An 18,216-nucleotide genomic window follows, 5' to 3' on the forward strand; every position below is an offset into this window, starting at 1 on the left:
ACATTATACTTCATCTGCCATGCATTTGCCCACTCACCTAACCTATCCAAGTCACTCTGCAGCCTCATAGCATTCTCCTCGCAGCTCACACTGCCACCCAACTTAGTGTCATCCGCAAATTTGGAGATACTACATTTAATCCCCTCATCTAAATCATTAATGTACAATGTAAACAGCTGGGGCCCCAGCACAGAACCTTGCAGTACTCCACTAGTCACTGCCTGCCATTCTGAAAAGTAGCCATTTAATCCTACTCTTTGCTTCCTGTCTGCCAACCAGTTCTCTATCCACGTCAGCACACTACCCCCAATCCCATGTGCTTTAACTTTGCACATTAATCTTTTGTGTGGGACCTTGTCGAAAGCCTTCTGAAAGTCGAAATACACCACATCAACTGGTTCTCCCTTGTCCACTCTACTGGAAACATCCTCAAAAAATTCCAAAAGATTTGTCAAGCATGATTTCCCTTTCACAAGGGAAATCATTCTTGATAAATCTTCTGGAATTTTTTCAAGACGACATCTTGATCACTGACCACAACACCACCAAACACTTGCACAACCTAGAAGAGGTTCTCAAGTGACTGGACAGAGTGGGACTCAGGCTGAAACGCTCCTAGTGTGTTTTCCTAGCGCCAGAGGTTGAATTTCTGGGGAGAAAGATTACGACGGACGGCATCAGACCCACGTACTCCAAGACGGAGGCCATCAAGAATGCACCCAGACCACAGAATGTGATGGAGCTGCGTTCGTTCCTGGGACTCAACTATTTTGGTAATTTTTTACCGGGGTTGAGCACTTTGCTGGAACTATTGCATTTATTGCTACGCAAGGGTGACGACTGGGTTTGTTGTAAATCTCAAGAGACAGCCTTCAACAAGGCCAGAAACCTGCTATGTTCTAACAATTTACTTGTATTGTATGACCCATGTAAACGTTTAGTACTAGCTTGTGATGCATCTTCGTACGGGGTCGGATGTGTGTTACAGCAAGCCAATGGGTCAGGCAAACTGCAACCGGTTGCATATGCGTCCAGAAGCTTATCTAAGGCTGAAAGAGCCAACAGTATGGTAGAGAAAGAAGCATTAGCATGCGTATACGGGGTTAAGAAAATGCACCAATACCTATTTGGACTCCGGTTCGAACGCGAAACCGACAACAAGCCGCTCATGTTGTTGTTCTCAGAAAGCAAAGGTATTAACACCAATGCTTCGTCCCACATCCAAAGATGGGCACTAACGTTATCTGCTTATGATTATGTAATCCGCCACTGAAAACTGTGTGGATGCCCTCAGTCGGCTACCACTGCCCACCACCGGGGTGGAAATGGCGCAACCCGCAGACTTGTTCTTTGTAATAGATGCTTTTGAGAGCGAGGGGTCACCCATCACGGCTTGCCAGATCAGAACCTGGACTTGTCAGGACCCGGTGCTATCATTAGTAAAAAGCTGTGTCCTCAATGGGAGCTGGCCGGCGGTCCCAGGGGAAATGCAAGATGAAATTAAGCCGTTCCACCGACGCAAGGACGAAATGTCCATCCATTCGGACTGCCTCCTATGGGGGAATTGTGTAATTTTGCCAGAAAAAAGGCAGGGAAACGTTTATACGCGGCCTTCACAGTCATGAAGAAGGCTATCGCCAGGTCGCACGTTTGGTGGCCCGGCACTGACTCGGAATTGGAGTCATGCGTACACCAATGTAACACTTGCTCACAGTTGAGCAACGTACCAAGGGAGGCCCCACTGAGTCTGTGGTCATGGCCCTCCAAACCGTGGTCTAGGGTCCACGTAGATTTCGCTGGCCCCTTTCTCGAAAAGATGTTCCTAGTAACAGTGGACACTTACTCTAAATGGATTGAATGTATAATGATGTCGTCATGTACGTCCACTACCACCATTGAAAACCTCCGGGCCATGTTTGCCACTCATGGTTTGCCCGGCGTCCTTGTTAGTGACAATGGACCATGCTTCACCAGCTCGGAATTAAACGAGTTCATGACCCGCAATGGCATCAAGCCGTTTGAGCCCGCATCCAATGGTCAAGCAGAATGGGCAGTTCAAACCATCAAGCAGAGCTTGAAACTCGTGACGGACAGTTCCCTGCAGACCTGGTTATCTCGGATTCTGCTCAGCTACCGCACGCGACCCCACTCGCTTACCGGGGTTCCCCGTGAATAATTGCTAAATGAAGGGAGCACTCAAAACCAGGCTCTCCTTACTCCACCTGGATCTCAATGATCGTGTAGAAACCCGGCATCACATGTACCACGATCGCACAGCTGTATCATGTGACATTGAGGTCAATGACCGTGTGTTTGTTCTTAATTATGGTCCTGGTCCCAAATGGGTTGCTGGTACTGTGTTAGCCAAGGAGGGGAATAGAGTGTTTGTTGTCAAACTTTTGAATAGACAAACGTGCAGAAAGCACTTGGATCAGAGCAAACTGCAGTTCACTGACAACCAAGAACAGTTTGAAGAGGACATTACCATCATTGATCCACCCACACACACCCAACCAGCAATCGACCTAGCGGGCAACCACGAGGATGAACTCACCATGCCCGACAGTTCGATCAGACCAGCCGCACTGCAGCACAGCAATGATCCGACCGACTCACCCATGCCAGGACTTCAACTCAGGCATTCAACCCGGGAACGCAGAGCCTCGGATCACCTCAACTTGTAAATAACTTGTACATAAGACTTTGGGGGGGAAATAATGTTATATATGTAGACACTAGCATTGTGTAAGACTTGCCATGGGGCGCACCTGTGGGAGACCCATGGGTCACCTGCATACCCTGGGCAAGCAGGTATAAAAGGCAGACTACCATGCTGCCTCCTTACTCTGGAGTTACAATAAAGAGACCACGGACACAACAATTTGAACTTAACATGTACAGTCTTGTGGAGTTATTCTAAACATAACAATATTAGTCTAAAACTCTGACCAGCTTATTCCTAACTTTCATTGCAGAGCTCTGGAACCAAGAACGTGCCACGCCAATACCATGTTATGGACACACATTTCTCGAGCATTAACCATATAAATACTTTGGCTGGACTTTTGCAGGGGGTCAGGGATGCGATCAGTGGCAGGCCGGGTGGGAAAACAATTTTTTTTTTTTTTAAAACAGCGGATCAGGACCCCACTATCAATCCACCGCCATGTGCCTTTTTCCAATGTCGGGTCTGTCAGCGCTGAGCAGACCAGACATCGCTGAACAGCACTGCCCTCCAATCAAGATCCACGGCGCGGCCCTGGACAACGTGGACCATTTCCCTTATCTTGGGAGCCTCTTATCAACTAAGGCAGACATTGATGCGGAGATTCAGCATCACCTCCAGTGCGCCAGCGCAGCCTTCGGAAAAGAGTGTTTGAAGACCAGGCCCTCAAATCTACCACCAAACTCATGGTCTACAGGGCTGTAGTAATACCCGCCCTCCTATATGGGTCTGAGGCATGGACAATGTACAGAAGGCACCTCAAGTCGCTGGAGATATATCACCAATGATGTCTCCGCAAGATCCTGCAAATCTCCTGGGAGGACAGGCGCACCAACATCAGTGTCCTTGACCAGGCTAACATTCCCAGTATTGAAGCACTGACCACACTCGGTCAGCTTCGCTGGGCAGACCACATAGTACGCATGCCAGATGCGAGACTCCCTAAGCAAATGCTTTATGGAGAACTCCTTCATGGTAAACGAGCCAAAGGAGGACAGTGGAAACATTATAAGGACACCCTCGAAGCCTCCCTGGTAAAGTGCGACATCACCACTGACACCTGGAGACCCTGGCCGCAGACCGCCCGAGGTGGAAAATGTCCATCTGGGAGGGCGTTGAGCTCTTTGAGTCTCGACGCAAGGAGCATGAAGAGACCAGGTGCAGGCAACGGAAGGAGTGCGCGGCAAACCAGCCCCACCGACCCCTTCCCCTGACGAATGTCTGTCCCACCTGACACAGAGTCTGTGACTCTCGTATCGGACTGTTCAGCCATCAAAGAACTCACTTTGGGAGTGGAAGCAAGTCTTCCTCGATTCCGAGGGACTGCCTATGATGATCAGACCCGACATGCAGTGGCGGGCGACCCAATTAATTTCATTATTGCCTTGTTGACGGATCATTACCAATCCTTTTTAACTTATCTTTAACTTCATTGTCACGGGAACCATGCTGTTTGGGGACCATGGCTGTCAACCGGAGGCGGGAGTTCAGTGCCCATTGCTCCAGCTGATTCCTTGACAGCTTCAAATGTCCCACCTGAAAGATCTTCACTTTCCTCAGCCACAAGCTGTTTCTCAGTCCATTTCCAGCACAGATTCTGCAGGCTTTCCACTCTCCATCTGGTATCACCTATTTGGAAAAACTTTCTCACCATTGACAGAATGCTTCTGTCATCTCTACTTCACCTGTCATCTATTCCATCAACATGGGTGCCCTTTATACTGTCTCACCTTGGTCTTCAGAATCTGACTATGATCAACCCCAACACCAGCAGCACCAATCTTCTCAGCAATTACTAGATGCTACACAGGACAGAGGGCATCAGCACCCGAGCACATTACAGCCCGGGAGGCCAGAGATGGCCTCATTTATTTCACTTGACACTGTACAGTCTGGCTGCCACATGATGCACCAGGTTGGCACCACCCCACACCAACACCATAAAGCATCCCTACAATGACTAAGCCATTCCTTTCACACTCATCACTATTGCGGGGGGTACCAGTACATCTCACCATTCACTGCAACTCACTAAGCCACTTCCAAAGACGCACACAAATCTGTCCAAGAACACAAAATGTTGAAAATAAAGGTTTCAATGTTTGACAGCACATTAACAGAAACTTTACGTGAGCATTGGATAAAACACCCAAGTGGCTACCTGTGTTGTTAGTTGGTATGATTGCACTAGGATGAGGGTGAGTGTGAGGGGTAACTAGTGAGATGATGATGTGATAATGTAGATAGAGAGGGATGGCTGGACGTGCAAGGTAAGTTGGCGGTAGTAAGGATGTACAGGAGTAGGGTAGGGAAGGCAGAGTGATGGGGATGTGATGTGAGGCACAGCAGGATGAAGGCAAGTGTGGCATTGCACTAATATTGTGTGATCTGATGATGTCACCAGACCCGCTTCCTCAAATCGAACCGGGAAGCGACTGCGTGGGCTTAACTAGCCCTATCAATGAAAAGTCATTTCAGAGTGGGATGGAGCCAGCAGCGGGTTCGGGATCCGCCACCGACGTCACCCACCCCGAACCTGCCGAGCTAAGCAAAATCCCGGCCTTTGAAACATGTCTACTATACTCATTCAAACTAAACCTGGATTAGCAACTTCTCGAAACTGGTTCAGTCATGACTTGGATCAGACTATAGTTTAATTTTAAGATTCCAATAGATAAGCGATTAGTGTAATCCAGTAACTGAAATAGTGTAAAAGGGATCAAAAAGCTTTCACACTTTATAGTCTAGAGTTTGTGAAGCTTTTATTAGCACTCGAATAATATTATATTCCACAAATAATAATTCTGACCAAACACTGGAGGTTTGCTCAGAAGTAGCATTCTGAATTAAATTACAATCGGGAATATTTTTTTAAATGTTTTAAAAGCTGAAATTTCACAAAGCATACACCAGCTTTTTTTTTTTAAATTCATTTACGGGATGTGGGTGTCGCTGGCAAGGCCAGCATTTATTGCCCTTCCCTAATTGCCCTTGAGAAGATGATGGCAAGTCACCATTTCAGAGGGCAGTTAAGAATCAAGAACATAGAAATAAGAGCAGGAGTAGGCCATTAGGCCCCTCAAGTCTGCTCTGCCAATCAGTAAGACCATTGTTGATCTGATCTTGGCCTCAACTCCAGTTCTCTGCCTGCTTCCCATAATCCTCAACTCCTTTCTCGTTCAAAAATCTGTCCATCTCCACCTTAAATATATTCAATGACCCAGCCTTCACAACTCTCTGGGGTAGAGAATTCCACAGATTCATGACCCTCAGAGAAGAAATTCCTCATCTCCATTTTAAATGGTCAACCCCTTATGAAGAAACTATGCCCCCAGATCTAAAGTCCCCCACGAGGGGAAACATCCTCTCTGCATCTACCCTGTCGAGCCTCAGAATCTTATATGTTTCAATGACCCATTTATCCCATTTTCTGTTAGTTAGCCAATCCTCTATCCATGGTAATATATTACCCCCAACACAGTAAGCTCTTATCTTGGGCAGTAACCTTTTATGTGGCACCTTATCGATTGTCTTCTGGAAATCCAAATATATGACATCTACTGGTTCCCCTTTATCCGCCCTGCTCGCTACATCCTCAAAGAACTCCAGCAAATATGTCAAACATGATTTCCCCTTCATAAAACCATGCTGACTGTACAGGTGCGACGTCCAAAATCTGGAGTTCCGGAATGTTCCAGAATTCGGACCAATCCATGGTGGGGTCGTCCGGAAACCGGAAAATGTTCCGAAATCGAGACATCCCCGCCTCGGTCCAACTTCCCGACCTTACCTCGGTATGACTTCCCCCGGACTCCAGCCACCAGACCTCTCCCCACCTCCTCCAACCTCCGCCTGCCCCCGCCTCGGCCCGACCGACCACCCCACCGCACTCTGGCAGCCTGACCGATCCCTCCGACCACTGGCGGCCTGGCCGTCCCCCCCAAACTCTGGCGGCCCAATCAACCCCCCAAACTCCGGCGGCCCGACCGCCCCCCCACCCCAAACCTCCGCCGGTGCAACCGCCCATGACAGCCCAACCGATCCATCCCCGGCCCAACCGACCTCCCCTACCTACCATCCTCAGCCCAGGTAAAGACGTTCCAAAATCCGGAAATACCCGGAATCCGGAACGGCCTCGGTCCCAAGGTTTCCGGATTTCAGATGTCACACCTGTATTATGATTTTCTAAATGTCCTGCTACTACTTCCGTAACAATGGACTCCAGCATTTTCCCAATGACAGATGTTAGGCTAACTGGTCCAAAGTGTCCTTGTCTCCCTCCTTTCTTAAATAGGGGCATTACATTTGCGGTTTTCCAATCCGCTGGGACCTCTCCAGAAACCAGGAAATTTTGGTAGAATACAACCAATGCATCCACTATCTCTGCAGCCACTTCTTTTAAGACCCTAGGATGCAGGCCATCACGTCCAGGAGACTTGTCCACCTTTGGTCCCATTAGTTTGCCTAGTACTTTTTCTCTAGTGCTAGTGATTGTTTTAAGTTCCCCCTCGCAATAGCCCTTTGATTATCAATTATTGGGATGCTTTAAGTGTCTTTTACCGTGAAGCCCGATACAAAATATTTGTTCAAAGTCTCTGCCTTTTCCGTTTCCCATTATTAATTCCCCAGTCTTATTCTCCAAGGGACTAATGTTTACTTTAGCTACTCTCTTCCCTTTTATATACCTGCAGAAGCTCTTAGAATCATAGAAATTTACAGCACAGACGGAAGCCATTTCGGCCCTTCGTGTCCACTCCGGCCAGCCAATAGCTATCCAGCCTAATCCCACTTTCCATCTCTTGGTCCGTAGCCCTGTAGGTTACGGCACTTCAAGTGCACATCCAAGTATTTTATAAATGTGGTGAGGGTTTCTGCTCTATCATCCTTTCAGGCAGTGAGTTCCAGACCCTCACCACCCTCTGAGTAAAGACATTTCCCCTCAAATCCCCTCTAAACCTTCTTGCCGATTACTTTAAATCAATGCCCCCTGGTTGTTGATGCCTTTTTGCGAAGGGAAATAGATCTTTCCTATCCACTTTGCCCTTCATAATTTTATACACCTCAAGAAGATCTCCCTTCAGCCTCCTCTGTTCTAAAGAAAACAAACCCAGCCTATCTAATCTTTCCTCCTAGCTAAAATTCTCCAGTCCAGGCAACATCCTCGTAAATCTCCTCTGTACCCACTCCAGTGTAATCACATCTTTCCTGTAATGTGGTGACCAGAACTGTACGCAGTACTGTAGTTGTGGCCTAACCAGTGTTTTATACAGTTCAAGCATAACCTCCCGGCTCTTATATTCTATGCTTCGGCTAATAAAGGCAAGCATTCCATATGCCTTTTTAACCACCTTATCTACCTAACCTGCTACCTTCAGTGATCTGTGGACATGCACTCCAAGGTCCCTTTGTACCTCTACACTCCTCAGTCTCCAACCATTTAATGTGTATTCCCCTTGCCTTGTTAGCCTTCCCCAAATGCATTACTTCACACTTCTCTGGATTGAATTCCATTTACCAATGTCCTGCCCATCTGACCAGTTCTTTGATATCTTTCTGCAGTCTACAGCTTTCTTCTTCATTATCAACCACATAGCCAATTTTAGTATCATCTGCAAACTTCTTAATCACACCCCCTATATTCTCGTCTAAATCATTGATATATACCATAAAAAGCAAGGGACCTAGTACTGAGCCCCGCTGGAAGCAACCTTCCAGTCACAAAAACACCCATTAACCATTACTCTTTGCTTCCTGCCTCTGAGCCAATTTTGGATCGAACTTGCCACTTTGCCTTGGATCTCATGGGCTTTTACTTTCTGCCATGCGGGACCTTATCAAAAACCTTGCTAAAGTCCAAATCCACTACATCAAGCAAACTACCCTCATCGATGTTCCTTGCTATCTCTTTAAAAACTTCAATCAAGTTAGTCAGACGGGAAGTTCATTTGAGGCTCACCGGGGGCGCAAACCATTAGAGCATGGCTGCTGACGATAAGTGCCATCCTGACATCAGCCCTGGTGCAATGTCCACACTTGCGCCCCAGTAGGTAAATTAGGTGCGACCACCTCATTTGGCGACTGCCAAGAACAACATCTGGAAAAACATTCGGTACAGGCTTACAGAGTCATTAACTGGTGGCTACTTAAAGGGATGAGGAAGTGCTTCTCTCTGAGGTCACAGTCAGTGCAATGTTTACACACAGCATGGTGATGAGCCTCCAAGTTTGCAGAGGCAGACAGATATACCAGTTGAGGTCGAGAGAAAGTAATTTGTAAAACTTTAATGGGGCATTACTAGTTCACCAGCTTCGTATTCTATGTGCTGTCGCAAGGCGTATGGAGAGAAGGGCTGTTGGCCATGTTAGCCGCCGAAGGAGGAGAGCCCCTAGATGTCGGGACAGGAGGCCTTATCCCTCACGGCTTCACCGGCAGCAACGCTCATACCTGGACCTGTCCAAGGAGCAGTGTGTCAGAAGGCTGCACTTCAGAGATATGCCATCTCCTGCAGGCAGACCTGCAGCCTCACATTGGCACCAGGACTATGCTGCCCGTCGCAGTGAATGTCATGGTGGCGCTAACATTCTATGACACCGGTTCCTTCCAGGCTGCATCAGGGGACATATGCAGCTTTTCACAATTTACAACACATCTTTGCATCCACGACATCACACAGGCTCTCAACACACGCAGAATGGACTTCATTATCTTCATGATGAGCAGTGAGAAACAGCATGAGCACACGGGGGTTTGCCAGGATAGCGGCCTTCCCAAGGGTGCAAGGAGCAATTGACTGCACGCACGTGGCCTTGCGAACACCATTCCAGAATGCAAAGGTATTTAGGAACAGAAAGGGTTACCACTTCCTAAATGTGCAGATGTTGTGCGACCACACGCAGCGCATCATCGCACTCAATGCTCGCTATCCTGAAAGCGCATCTGATGCGTTTATCCTCCGGGAGAGCACTGTGCCACGACTGTTTCAGCCACCGTGGGATGGCCGAGGGATACGGGGACAAGGGATACGGCCAAAGGGTATGGTGAGAAAGCAAGAATGGGGTACTGAAGTTGCATGTCCAGCCATGAACTCATTGAATGGCGGTGCAGGCTAGAAGGGCCGAATGGCCTACTCCTGCACCTATTTTCTATGTTTCTAAGCCACCTGGCTAATGATCCCCCTCCGCAACCCCACCCCAGCCGGAGGAATGCTACGACGAGAGCCGTGCCGCCACCCACAATATCATAGAGCAGAAAATAGGGGTGCTGAAGCAGCGATTCCGATGATTGGACTTCCCTGGAGGCAGCCTTCAATACTCCCCTGAACAGGTTTCACTATACATTATGTTGTGCTGCATGCTGCACAACTTGGCCATCATGATGGTCCAGGCCTTGCCAGTGGGGATTGCAGGTCCACCTCAACAGCAAGAAGAAGAGGAGGAAGAGGAAGAGGAAGAGGAAGAGGAAGAGGAAGAGGAAGAGGAAGAGGAAGAGGAAGAGGAAGAGGAAGAGGAGGAGGAGGAAAAGGACTAGGTGGCTGCCGACGCTCCGAATGAACAGCAATGCGATGAGGACCAGCAGCATCCATGGAGGAGGCAGCATGCCAATGATGGTGGCGGCAGGGCTATTTGGCAGCGGCTCATAAGGGAACACTTCACTTAAATGGAGTGAGCTGAGGGATGCAGCTAATAATGAGCTACTGTCTGTTTTTATATTTCTTGCTAGTTTACTCTCATAATCTATCTTCTCTCTCTTTTTTTTAAAAACTTGCCCTTTGCTGGTTTCTAAAAATGTCCCAATCCTCTGGCCTGCCACTAATCTTCCCAACATTGTATGCCTTTGTTTTCAATTTGATACCATCCTTTACTTCCTTAGTTCGCCACAGGTGGTTTATCCTTCTCCTAGAGTCTTTCTTTTGCACTGGAATATATGATCAAGAAAGGGAAGATAGACTATGAAAGTAAACTAGCACAAAATATAAAAACAGATAGCAAGAGTTTCTATAGGTATATAAAAAAGAAAAGTGTGACTAAAGTAAATGTTGATCCCTTAGAGGACGAGACCGGGGAACAATTAATGGGGAACATGGAGATGGCAGAAACTCTGAACAAATATTTGTATAAGTTTTTACGGTAGTGGACACTAACAATATCCCAGCAGTGGGTAGTCAAGGGGCTATAGAGGGGGAGGAACTTAACACAATCACAATCACTAAGGAGGTGGTACTCAGTAAGATAATGGGACTAAAGGCAGCTAAATCCCCTGGACCTGATGGCTTGCATCCTAGGGTCTTAAGAGAAGTAGCGGCAGGGATAGTGGATGCACTGGTTGTAATTTCCCAAAATTCCCTGGATTCTGGGGAGGTCACAGCAGATTGGAAAATTTCAAATGTAACGCCCCGATTTAAAAAGGGAGGCAGACAAAAAGCAGGAAATTATAGACCAGTTAGCCGAACATCTGTGGTTGGGGAAAATGTTGGGAGTCCATTATTAAGGAAGTAGTAGCAGGACATTTGGAAAAGCATAATTTGGTCAGGCAGAGTCAGCATGGCTTTATGAAGGGGAAGTCATGTTTGACAAATTTGCTGCAATTCTTTGAGGATGTAATGAACAGGGTGGATAAAGGGGAACCAATGGATGTGGTGTATTTGGACTTCCAGAAAGAATTTGACAAGGTGCCACATAAAAGGTTACTGCACAGGATAAAAGTTCACGGGGTTGGGAGTAATATATTAGCATGGATAGAGGATTGGCTAACGAACAGAAAACAGAGAGTCGGGATAAATGGTTCATTCTCGGGTTGGCAATCAGTAACTAGTGGGGTGCTGCAGGGATCAGTGCTGTGACCCCAACTATTTATAATCTATATTAACAACTTAGAAGAAGGGACCGAGTGTAACATAGCCAAGTTTGCTGACAATACAAAGATGGGAGGAAAAGCAATGTGTGAGGAGGACACAAAGAATCTGCAAAAGGATGTAGACAATCTCAGTGAATGGGCAAAAATTTGGCAGATGGAGTATAATGTTGGAAAGTGTGAGGTTATGCACTTTGGCAGAAAAAAAATCAAAGAGCAAGATATTATTTAAATGGAGAAAGATTGCAAAGTGCTGCAGTACAGCGGGACCCGGGGGGTACTTGTGCATGAAACACAAATGGTTAGTATGCAGGTACAGCAAGTGATCAGGAAGGCCAATGGAATCTTGGCCTTTTATTGCAAAGGGGATGGAGTATAAAAGCAGGGAAATCTTGCTACAGTCATACAAGATATTGGTGAGGCCACACCTGAATATTGCGTGTAGTTTTGATTTCCATATATACGAAAGGATCTACTTGCTTTGGAGGCAATTCAGAGAAGATTCACTTGATCCCGGTTGATCCCGGAGGTGAAGGGGTTGACCTATGTGGAAAGGTTGAGTAGGTTGGGCCTCTACTCATTGGAATTCAGAAGAATGAGAGGTGATCTTATTAAAACGTAGACGATTATGAGGGGGCTTGACAAGGTGGATGCAGAGAGAATGTTTCCACTGATGGGGGAGACTAGAACTAGGCGGCATAATTCTAGAATAAGGGACCGCCCATTAAAACTGAGATGAGGAGAAATTTCTTTTCTCAGACGGCTGTAAATCTGTGGAATTCGTTGCCTCAGAGAGCTGTGGAAGCTGGGACATTGAATAAATTTAAGACAGAGATAGACAGTTTCTTAACCGATAAGGGAATATGGTGTTATGGGGAGTGGACAGAGAAGTGGACCTGATTCCATGATCGGATCAGCCAAGATCGTATAAAATGGCGGAGCAGGCTCGCGGGGCCGTATGGCCTACTCCTGCTCCTATTTCTTATGTTCTTATATCTTTGTTGAGAGTTATGAAATATCTCCTTAAATGTCTGCCCTTGCTTATCTACCGTCTTACCCTTAAATCTATTTTCCCAGTCCACTTTAGCCAACTCTGTCTTCATACGTTTATAATTGCCCTTTTTTTAAGTTCAGGACACTAGTTTGAGACTCAAGTTTCTCATCCTCAAACTGAATTTGAAATTTTACCGTGCTATGATCACTCTTCCCAAGAGGATCCTTTGCTAGGAGATCATTAATTTATCCCATCTCATTACACATTACCAGATCTAAAATAGTCTGCTCCCTGGTTGATTTCGCAACATATTGTTCTAAGAAACCATCCCGAAATTTCTATGAACTCTTCCTCACGGCTACCTTTGCCAATTTGATTTCTCCAATCAATATGAAGATTAAAATCGCCCATTTCTTACAAGCCTCCATTATTTTTTGATGTATATTCTGTCCTACAGTAAAACTGCTGTTAGGGGGCCTATAGTCTACTCCCACCAGTGACTTATTTCCCTTATTATTTCTTATCTCCACCCAAACTGATTCTACATCTTGATCTTCTGAGCCAATATCATTTCTCACTACTGCACTGATCTCATCCTATTCTTTTATTTTCTGCCTATTCTTCTGAAATGTCAAATACATTTAATTCAGTTCCCAGCCTTGGTCACCTTACAACCACGTCTCTGTAATGGCTATCAGATCATACCCATTTATTTCTATTTGTGCCATCAACTCATCCGTCGTTATGAATGCTGCTTTTAATTTTGTCTTTTTACCATTTTTCCGATGCACTCTTATGTTTATGCGCTCTGTTCCTTCCTGTCACACTCTGTCATATATAGGCCACACCGGCCAAGGATGGCAGATTTCCTTCCCGAAAGGACATTAGTGAACCAGATGGGCTGTTACGACAATCCGCTAGTTTACGGGTCACCATTACTGATACTAGCTTTATATTCCAGATTCATTTAATTAACTGAAATTAACCTCTCCAGCTGCTATGGTGGAATTTGAACTCACGTCTCCAGATCATTGGTCTCAGCCTCTGGATTACTAGCCCAGTAACATTACCACTATACTACGGTACTCCTTGTTTCTTATTTCTTGTCAAATGATAACATTGAATAAACAACACAACATTCTGGAAACACTAAGCAGGTCAGGCAGCATCTGTGAAGCGAGAAACAGAGTTGGCATTTTAGGTTGGTGAAAATTTGTCAGAATTGGTTGGAGATAAACAGCAAATACAGAGCCAGGCAGAAGGGGGGCAAGCAAAGAACAAATAAGAAACAAGAACAGCACCTCATCTTTCTACTAGGCTTTACAGCCTTCCGGCCTTAACTTTGAGATCAATGACTTTAGCTCTTCAACACCTCTTCATTTTCTCAGACATTCTGTAACCATTTACACCTCTGCTGGACCCATCTATTATTTCCATGTTTGTCCCATTATCACCTCCTTTGCCTTATACCATCATTCCTTTTTGTAATTTAATCACTCCCGCCCTCCAACCTATTATAGACCTTTCCCTGCCCTCCTTTTACCCGGCTTTGTATTTGATTAAAAGCTGTACATCTCTAATATAGTTCAGTTCTAATGAAAGGTCATGAACCTAAAATGTTATCTCTATTTCTCTCTCCACAGATACTGCCTGACCTGCAACATTTCTCCTCAAATCCCCTCTAACTCTACGACCACTTATTTAAATCTATGCACCCTGGTTATTGGCTCCTCTGCAAAGGGGAATAGGCCCTTCCAGCAACTTCTGTTTTTGATTCGGTTTTCTAGCATTCACAGTATTTTGCTTTTATTCAATAAAATGCATTTGTTTTACCTTGGCTTCTCCATTTGGCATGAAGAGGTAGGCACCACTCTTATCCCGGTTACTTGTAGTTCCATACCACCAAAACTGAATATTTATCTGATGCTCTCTCCCATCCTCCTTGGTGTTTATTTTCTAATACAAAAAGAAAGGAATTTTTGATTATTATATACTTAAATAATTCTAAAATTTAATTGAATACTATTTCCCCCATTTGAATCTCTCTTTGGGTTGCATTTTCATGTAACCACCTACATTATTGACAAAAGCACAACTCGGTCACAAGTTTCTTCGTGGAATCTTACATTAAAAACCCATTATTCTCAACCAACAATCAATAACAAGTAATTAACTGCTAGTTACATTTCATAGAATCAAAGAGATTTACAGCACAGGAGGCGGCCATTCGGCGCATCGTATCCGTGTTGGCCGACAAAGAACTATCCAGCCTAATCCCACTTTCCAGCTCTTGGTCCGTAGCCCGGTAGGTCACGGCACTTTAAGTGCATATCCAAGTACTTTTTAAATGCTATGAGGGTGTCTCCCTTTACCACCCTCTGAGGCAGTGAGTTCCAGACCCCCACCTCTGGGTGAAAACATTTCTCCTCAAATCCCCGACCACTTATTTAAATCCATGCACCCTGGTTATTGGCCCCTCTGCAAAGGGGAATAGGCCCTTCCTATCCACTCTATCTCGGCCCCTTATAATTTTATACACCTCAATTAGGTCTCCCCTCAGCCTCCTCTGTTCCAAAGAAACAACTCCAGCCTATCCAATCTTTCCTCATAGCTAAAATTCTCCAGTCCAGGCAACATCCTTGTAAATCTCCTCTGTATCCTCTCCAGTGCAATCACATCTTTTCTGTAATGTGGTGAGCTGTGGCCTAACTAGTGTTTTATAAACTTCAAGCATAACCTCGCTGCTCTTGTATTCTATGCCTCAGCTAATAAAAGCAAGTATCCCGTATACCTTCTTAACCACCTTATCTACCTGTCCTACCACCTTCAGGGATCTGTAGACATGCACTCCAAGGTCCCTCTGTTCCTATACACTTCTCAGTGTATTACCATTTATTGTGTATTCCCATGCCTTGTTAGCCCTCCCCCAATGCATTACCTCACATTTCTCCAGATTGAATTCCATTTCCCACTGTTCTGCCCACCTGACCAGTCCATTGATAGCTTCTTGCAGTCTACAGCTTTCTTCTTCATTATCAACCACACTGTCCAATTATTGTATCATCTGCAATCTTCTTAATCAAACCTCCTACATTCAAGTTCAAATCACTGATATATACCACAAAAAGCAAGGCACCGAGTACTGAGCCCTGCGGAACCCCATTGGAAATAGCCTTCCAGTCACAAAAACACCCATTGACCATTACCTTTTGCTTCCTGCCTCTGAGCCACTTTTGGATCCAACTTGCCACATTGCCTTAGATCTCATGTGCTTTTACTTTTGTGACCAGTCTGCCATGTGGGACATTTATCAAAAGCCTTGCTAAAATCCATATAGATTACATCAAATGCACGATCTTCATCGACCCTCCTTGTTACCTCCTCAAAAAATTCAATCAAGTTAGTCAGACACAACCTTCCCTTAACAAATCCATGCTGTCCTTGATTAATCCGTATCTTTCTAAAAGAAGATTTATCCTGTCCTTCAACATTTTTTCCAATAATTTTCCTACTACCGAGGTTAGGTTGACTGGCGTGTAATTACTTGGTCTATCCCTTTCTCCATTTTTAAACAAAGGTACAAAGTTAGCAGTCCTCCACTCCTCTGACACCACACCTGTAGCCAGAGAGGATTGGAAAACGATGGTCAGAGCCTCTGCTATTTCCTCTCTTGTTTCTCTTAACAGCCTGGGATACATTTCATCTGAGCCTGGGGATTTATCCACGTTCAAAGATGCTAAACCCCTTAATACTTCCTCTCTCACGATGTTTATTTCATCGAATATTTTGCACTCCTCCTCCCTGATTGCAATGTCTGCACTGTCCCTCTCTTTTGTGAAAATAAAGACACGATATCTGAATGCACGAAGCATTTGCAACAAAATAGATAAATAATGCAGATAGAAAGTAATAGGTTTGATTTAATAGCCATTATGGAGACGTGGTTGCAAAGTGACCATGATTGGGAACTAAATATTCCAGGATACTTAACTTTTAGAAGAGATAGGCAAAATGGAAAAGGAGGAGGGGTAGCCCCGAGAATGAAGGATGGGATAAAGACAGTCGAGAGAAAGGATCGTAGCTCAGAAAATCAAGAAGTAGAATCAGTTTGGATGGAGCGAAGAAACAGCAAGGGGCAAAAAACATTGGTGGGAGTTCTTTATGGGCCCCAAACAATAGTGCTAATGTAGGGCACAGTATACATCAGGAAATCATGGAAGACTTTAATCTACATATTGACTGGGAAAACCAAATATGCAATAATAGTGTAGAGGACAAATTCATGGAATGTATACAAGATGGTTTTCTAGATCAGTATGTTGAAGAACCAACTAGAGAACAGGCTATTTTAGATTTAGTATTGTGCAATGAGAAAGGATTAATTAATAACCTTGCAGTAAAGGGGCCTTTCGGGAGAGTGACCATAATATGATAGAATTTTATATTAAGTTTGAAAGTGATTTCGTTAAATCTGAAACTAGAGTCTTGAATCTAAACAAAGCAAACGACGCAGGTATGAGAGGCGAGTTGGCTAAGGTAGATTAGGAAACTACATTAAAAGGTATGACAGTAGTCAAGCAATGGCTAGCATTTAAAGAATTAATACAAACTTTACAACAAACATTCATTCCTTTAAGGCACAAAACCCCCACAGGAAAAGTGGTCCAACCGTGGCTAACAAGAGAAGTTAAAGATAGTATTAGATCAAAGGAAGAGGCTTATAATGAGGCCAAAAAGAGCAGTCAGCCTGAGGATTGGGAGGATTTTAGAATTTCGCAAAGGAGGATCAAGAAATTGATAAAGGGAAAATAGAATATGAGAGTAAACTAGCGAGAAACATATAAACAGATGGTAAAAGCTTCTGTTAGTATGTAAAAAAGAAAAGATAAGCGAAAGTAAATGTGGTTCCCTTACATATGAGAACATAAGAACATAAGAATTAGGAACAGGAGTAGGCCATCTAGCCCCTCGAGCCTGCTCCGCCATTCAACAAGATCATGGCTGATCTGGCCGTGGACTCAGCTCCACTTACCCGCCCGCTCCCCATAACCCTTAATTCCCTTATTGGTTAAAAATCTATCTATCTGTGATTTGAATACATTCAATGAGCTAGCCTCAACTGCTTCCCTGGGCAGAGAATTCCACAGATTCACAACCCTCTGGGAGAAGAAATTCCTTCTCAACTCGGTTTTAAATTGGCTCCCCCGTATTTTGAGACTGTGCCCCCTGGTTCTAGTCTCCCCGACCAGTGGAAACAACCTCTCTGCCTCTATCTTGTCTATCCCTTTCATTATTTTAAATGTTTCTATAAGATCACCCCTCATCCTTCTGAACTCCAACAAGTAAAGACCCAGTCTACTCAATCTATCATCATAAGGTAACTCCATCATCTCTGGAATCAGCCTAGTGAATTGTCTCTGTACCCCCTCCAAAGCTCGTATATCCTTCCTTAAGTAAGGTGACCAAAACTGCACGCAGTACTCCAGGTGCGGCCTCACCAATACCCTGTACAGTTGCAGCAGGACCTCCCTGCTTTTGTACTCCATCCCTCTCGCAATGAAGGCCAACATTCCATTTGCCTTCCTGATTACCTGCTGCACCTGCAAACTAACCTTTTGGGATTCATGCACAAGAACCCCCAGGTCCC

At 45.1% G+C, this 18,216-nt stretch overlaps 1 protein-coding gene across 3 annotated transcripts in view; it reads right to left on the minus strand.

The window, feature by feature from the left end:
- The window catches only part of man2a1 (mannosidase, alpha, class 2A, member 1), a 340,299-nt gene that overhangs the window by 157,992 nt on the left and 164,091 nt on the right, over window positions 1-18,216 (minus strand). For all 3 annotated transcript variants that reach the window (XM_070884021.1, XM_070884015.1, XM_070884009.1), the window contains exon 15: window positions 14,403-14,525. In XM_070884021.1, the coding sequence (XP_070740122.1) occupies window positions 14,403-14,525 (123 nt within the window). The remainder of the gene's footprint in view (window positions 1-14,402; window positions 14,526-18,216) is intronic.

Source organism: Pristiophorus japonicus, chromosome 1, assembly GCF_044704955.1.
Source record: "Pristiophorus japonicus isolate sPriJap1 chromosome 1, sPriJap1.hap1, whole genome shotgun sequence".
NCBI lineage: Eukaryota > Metazoa > Chordata > Chondrichthyes > Pristiophoridae > Pristiophorus > Pristiophorus japonicus.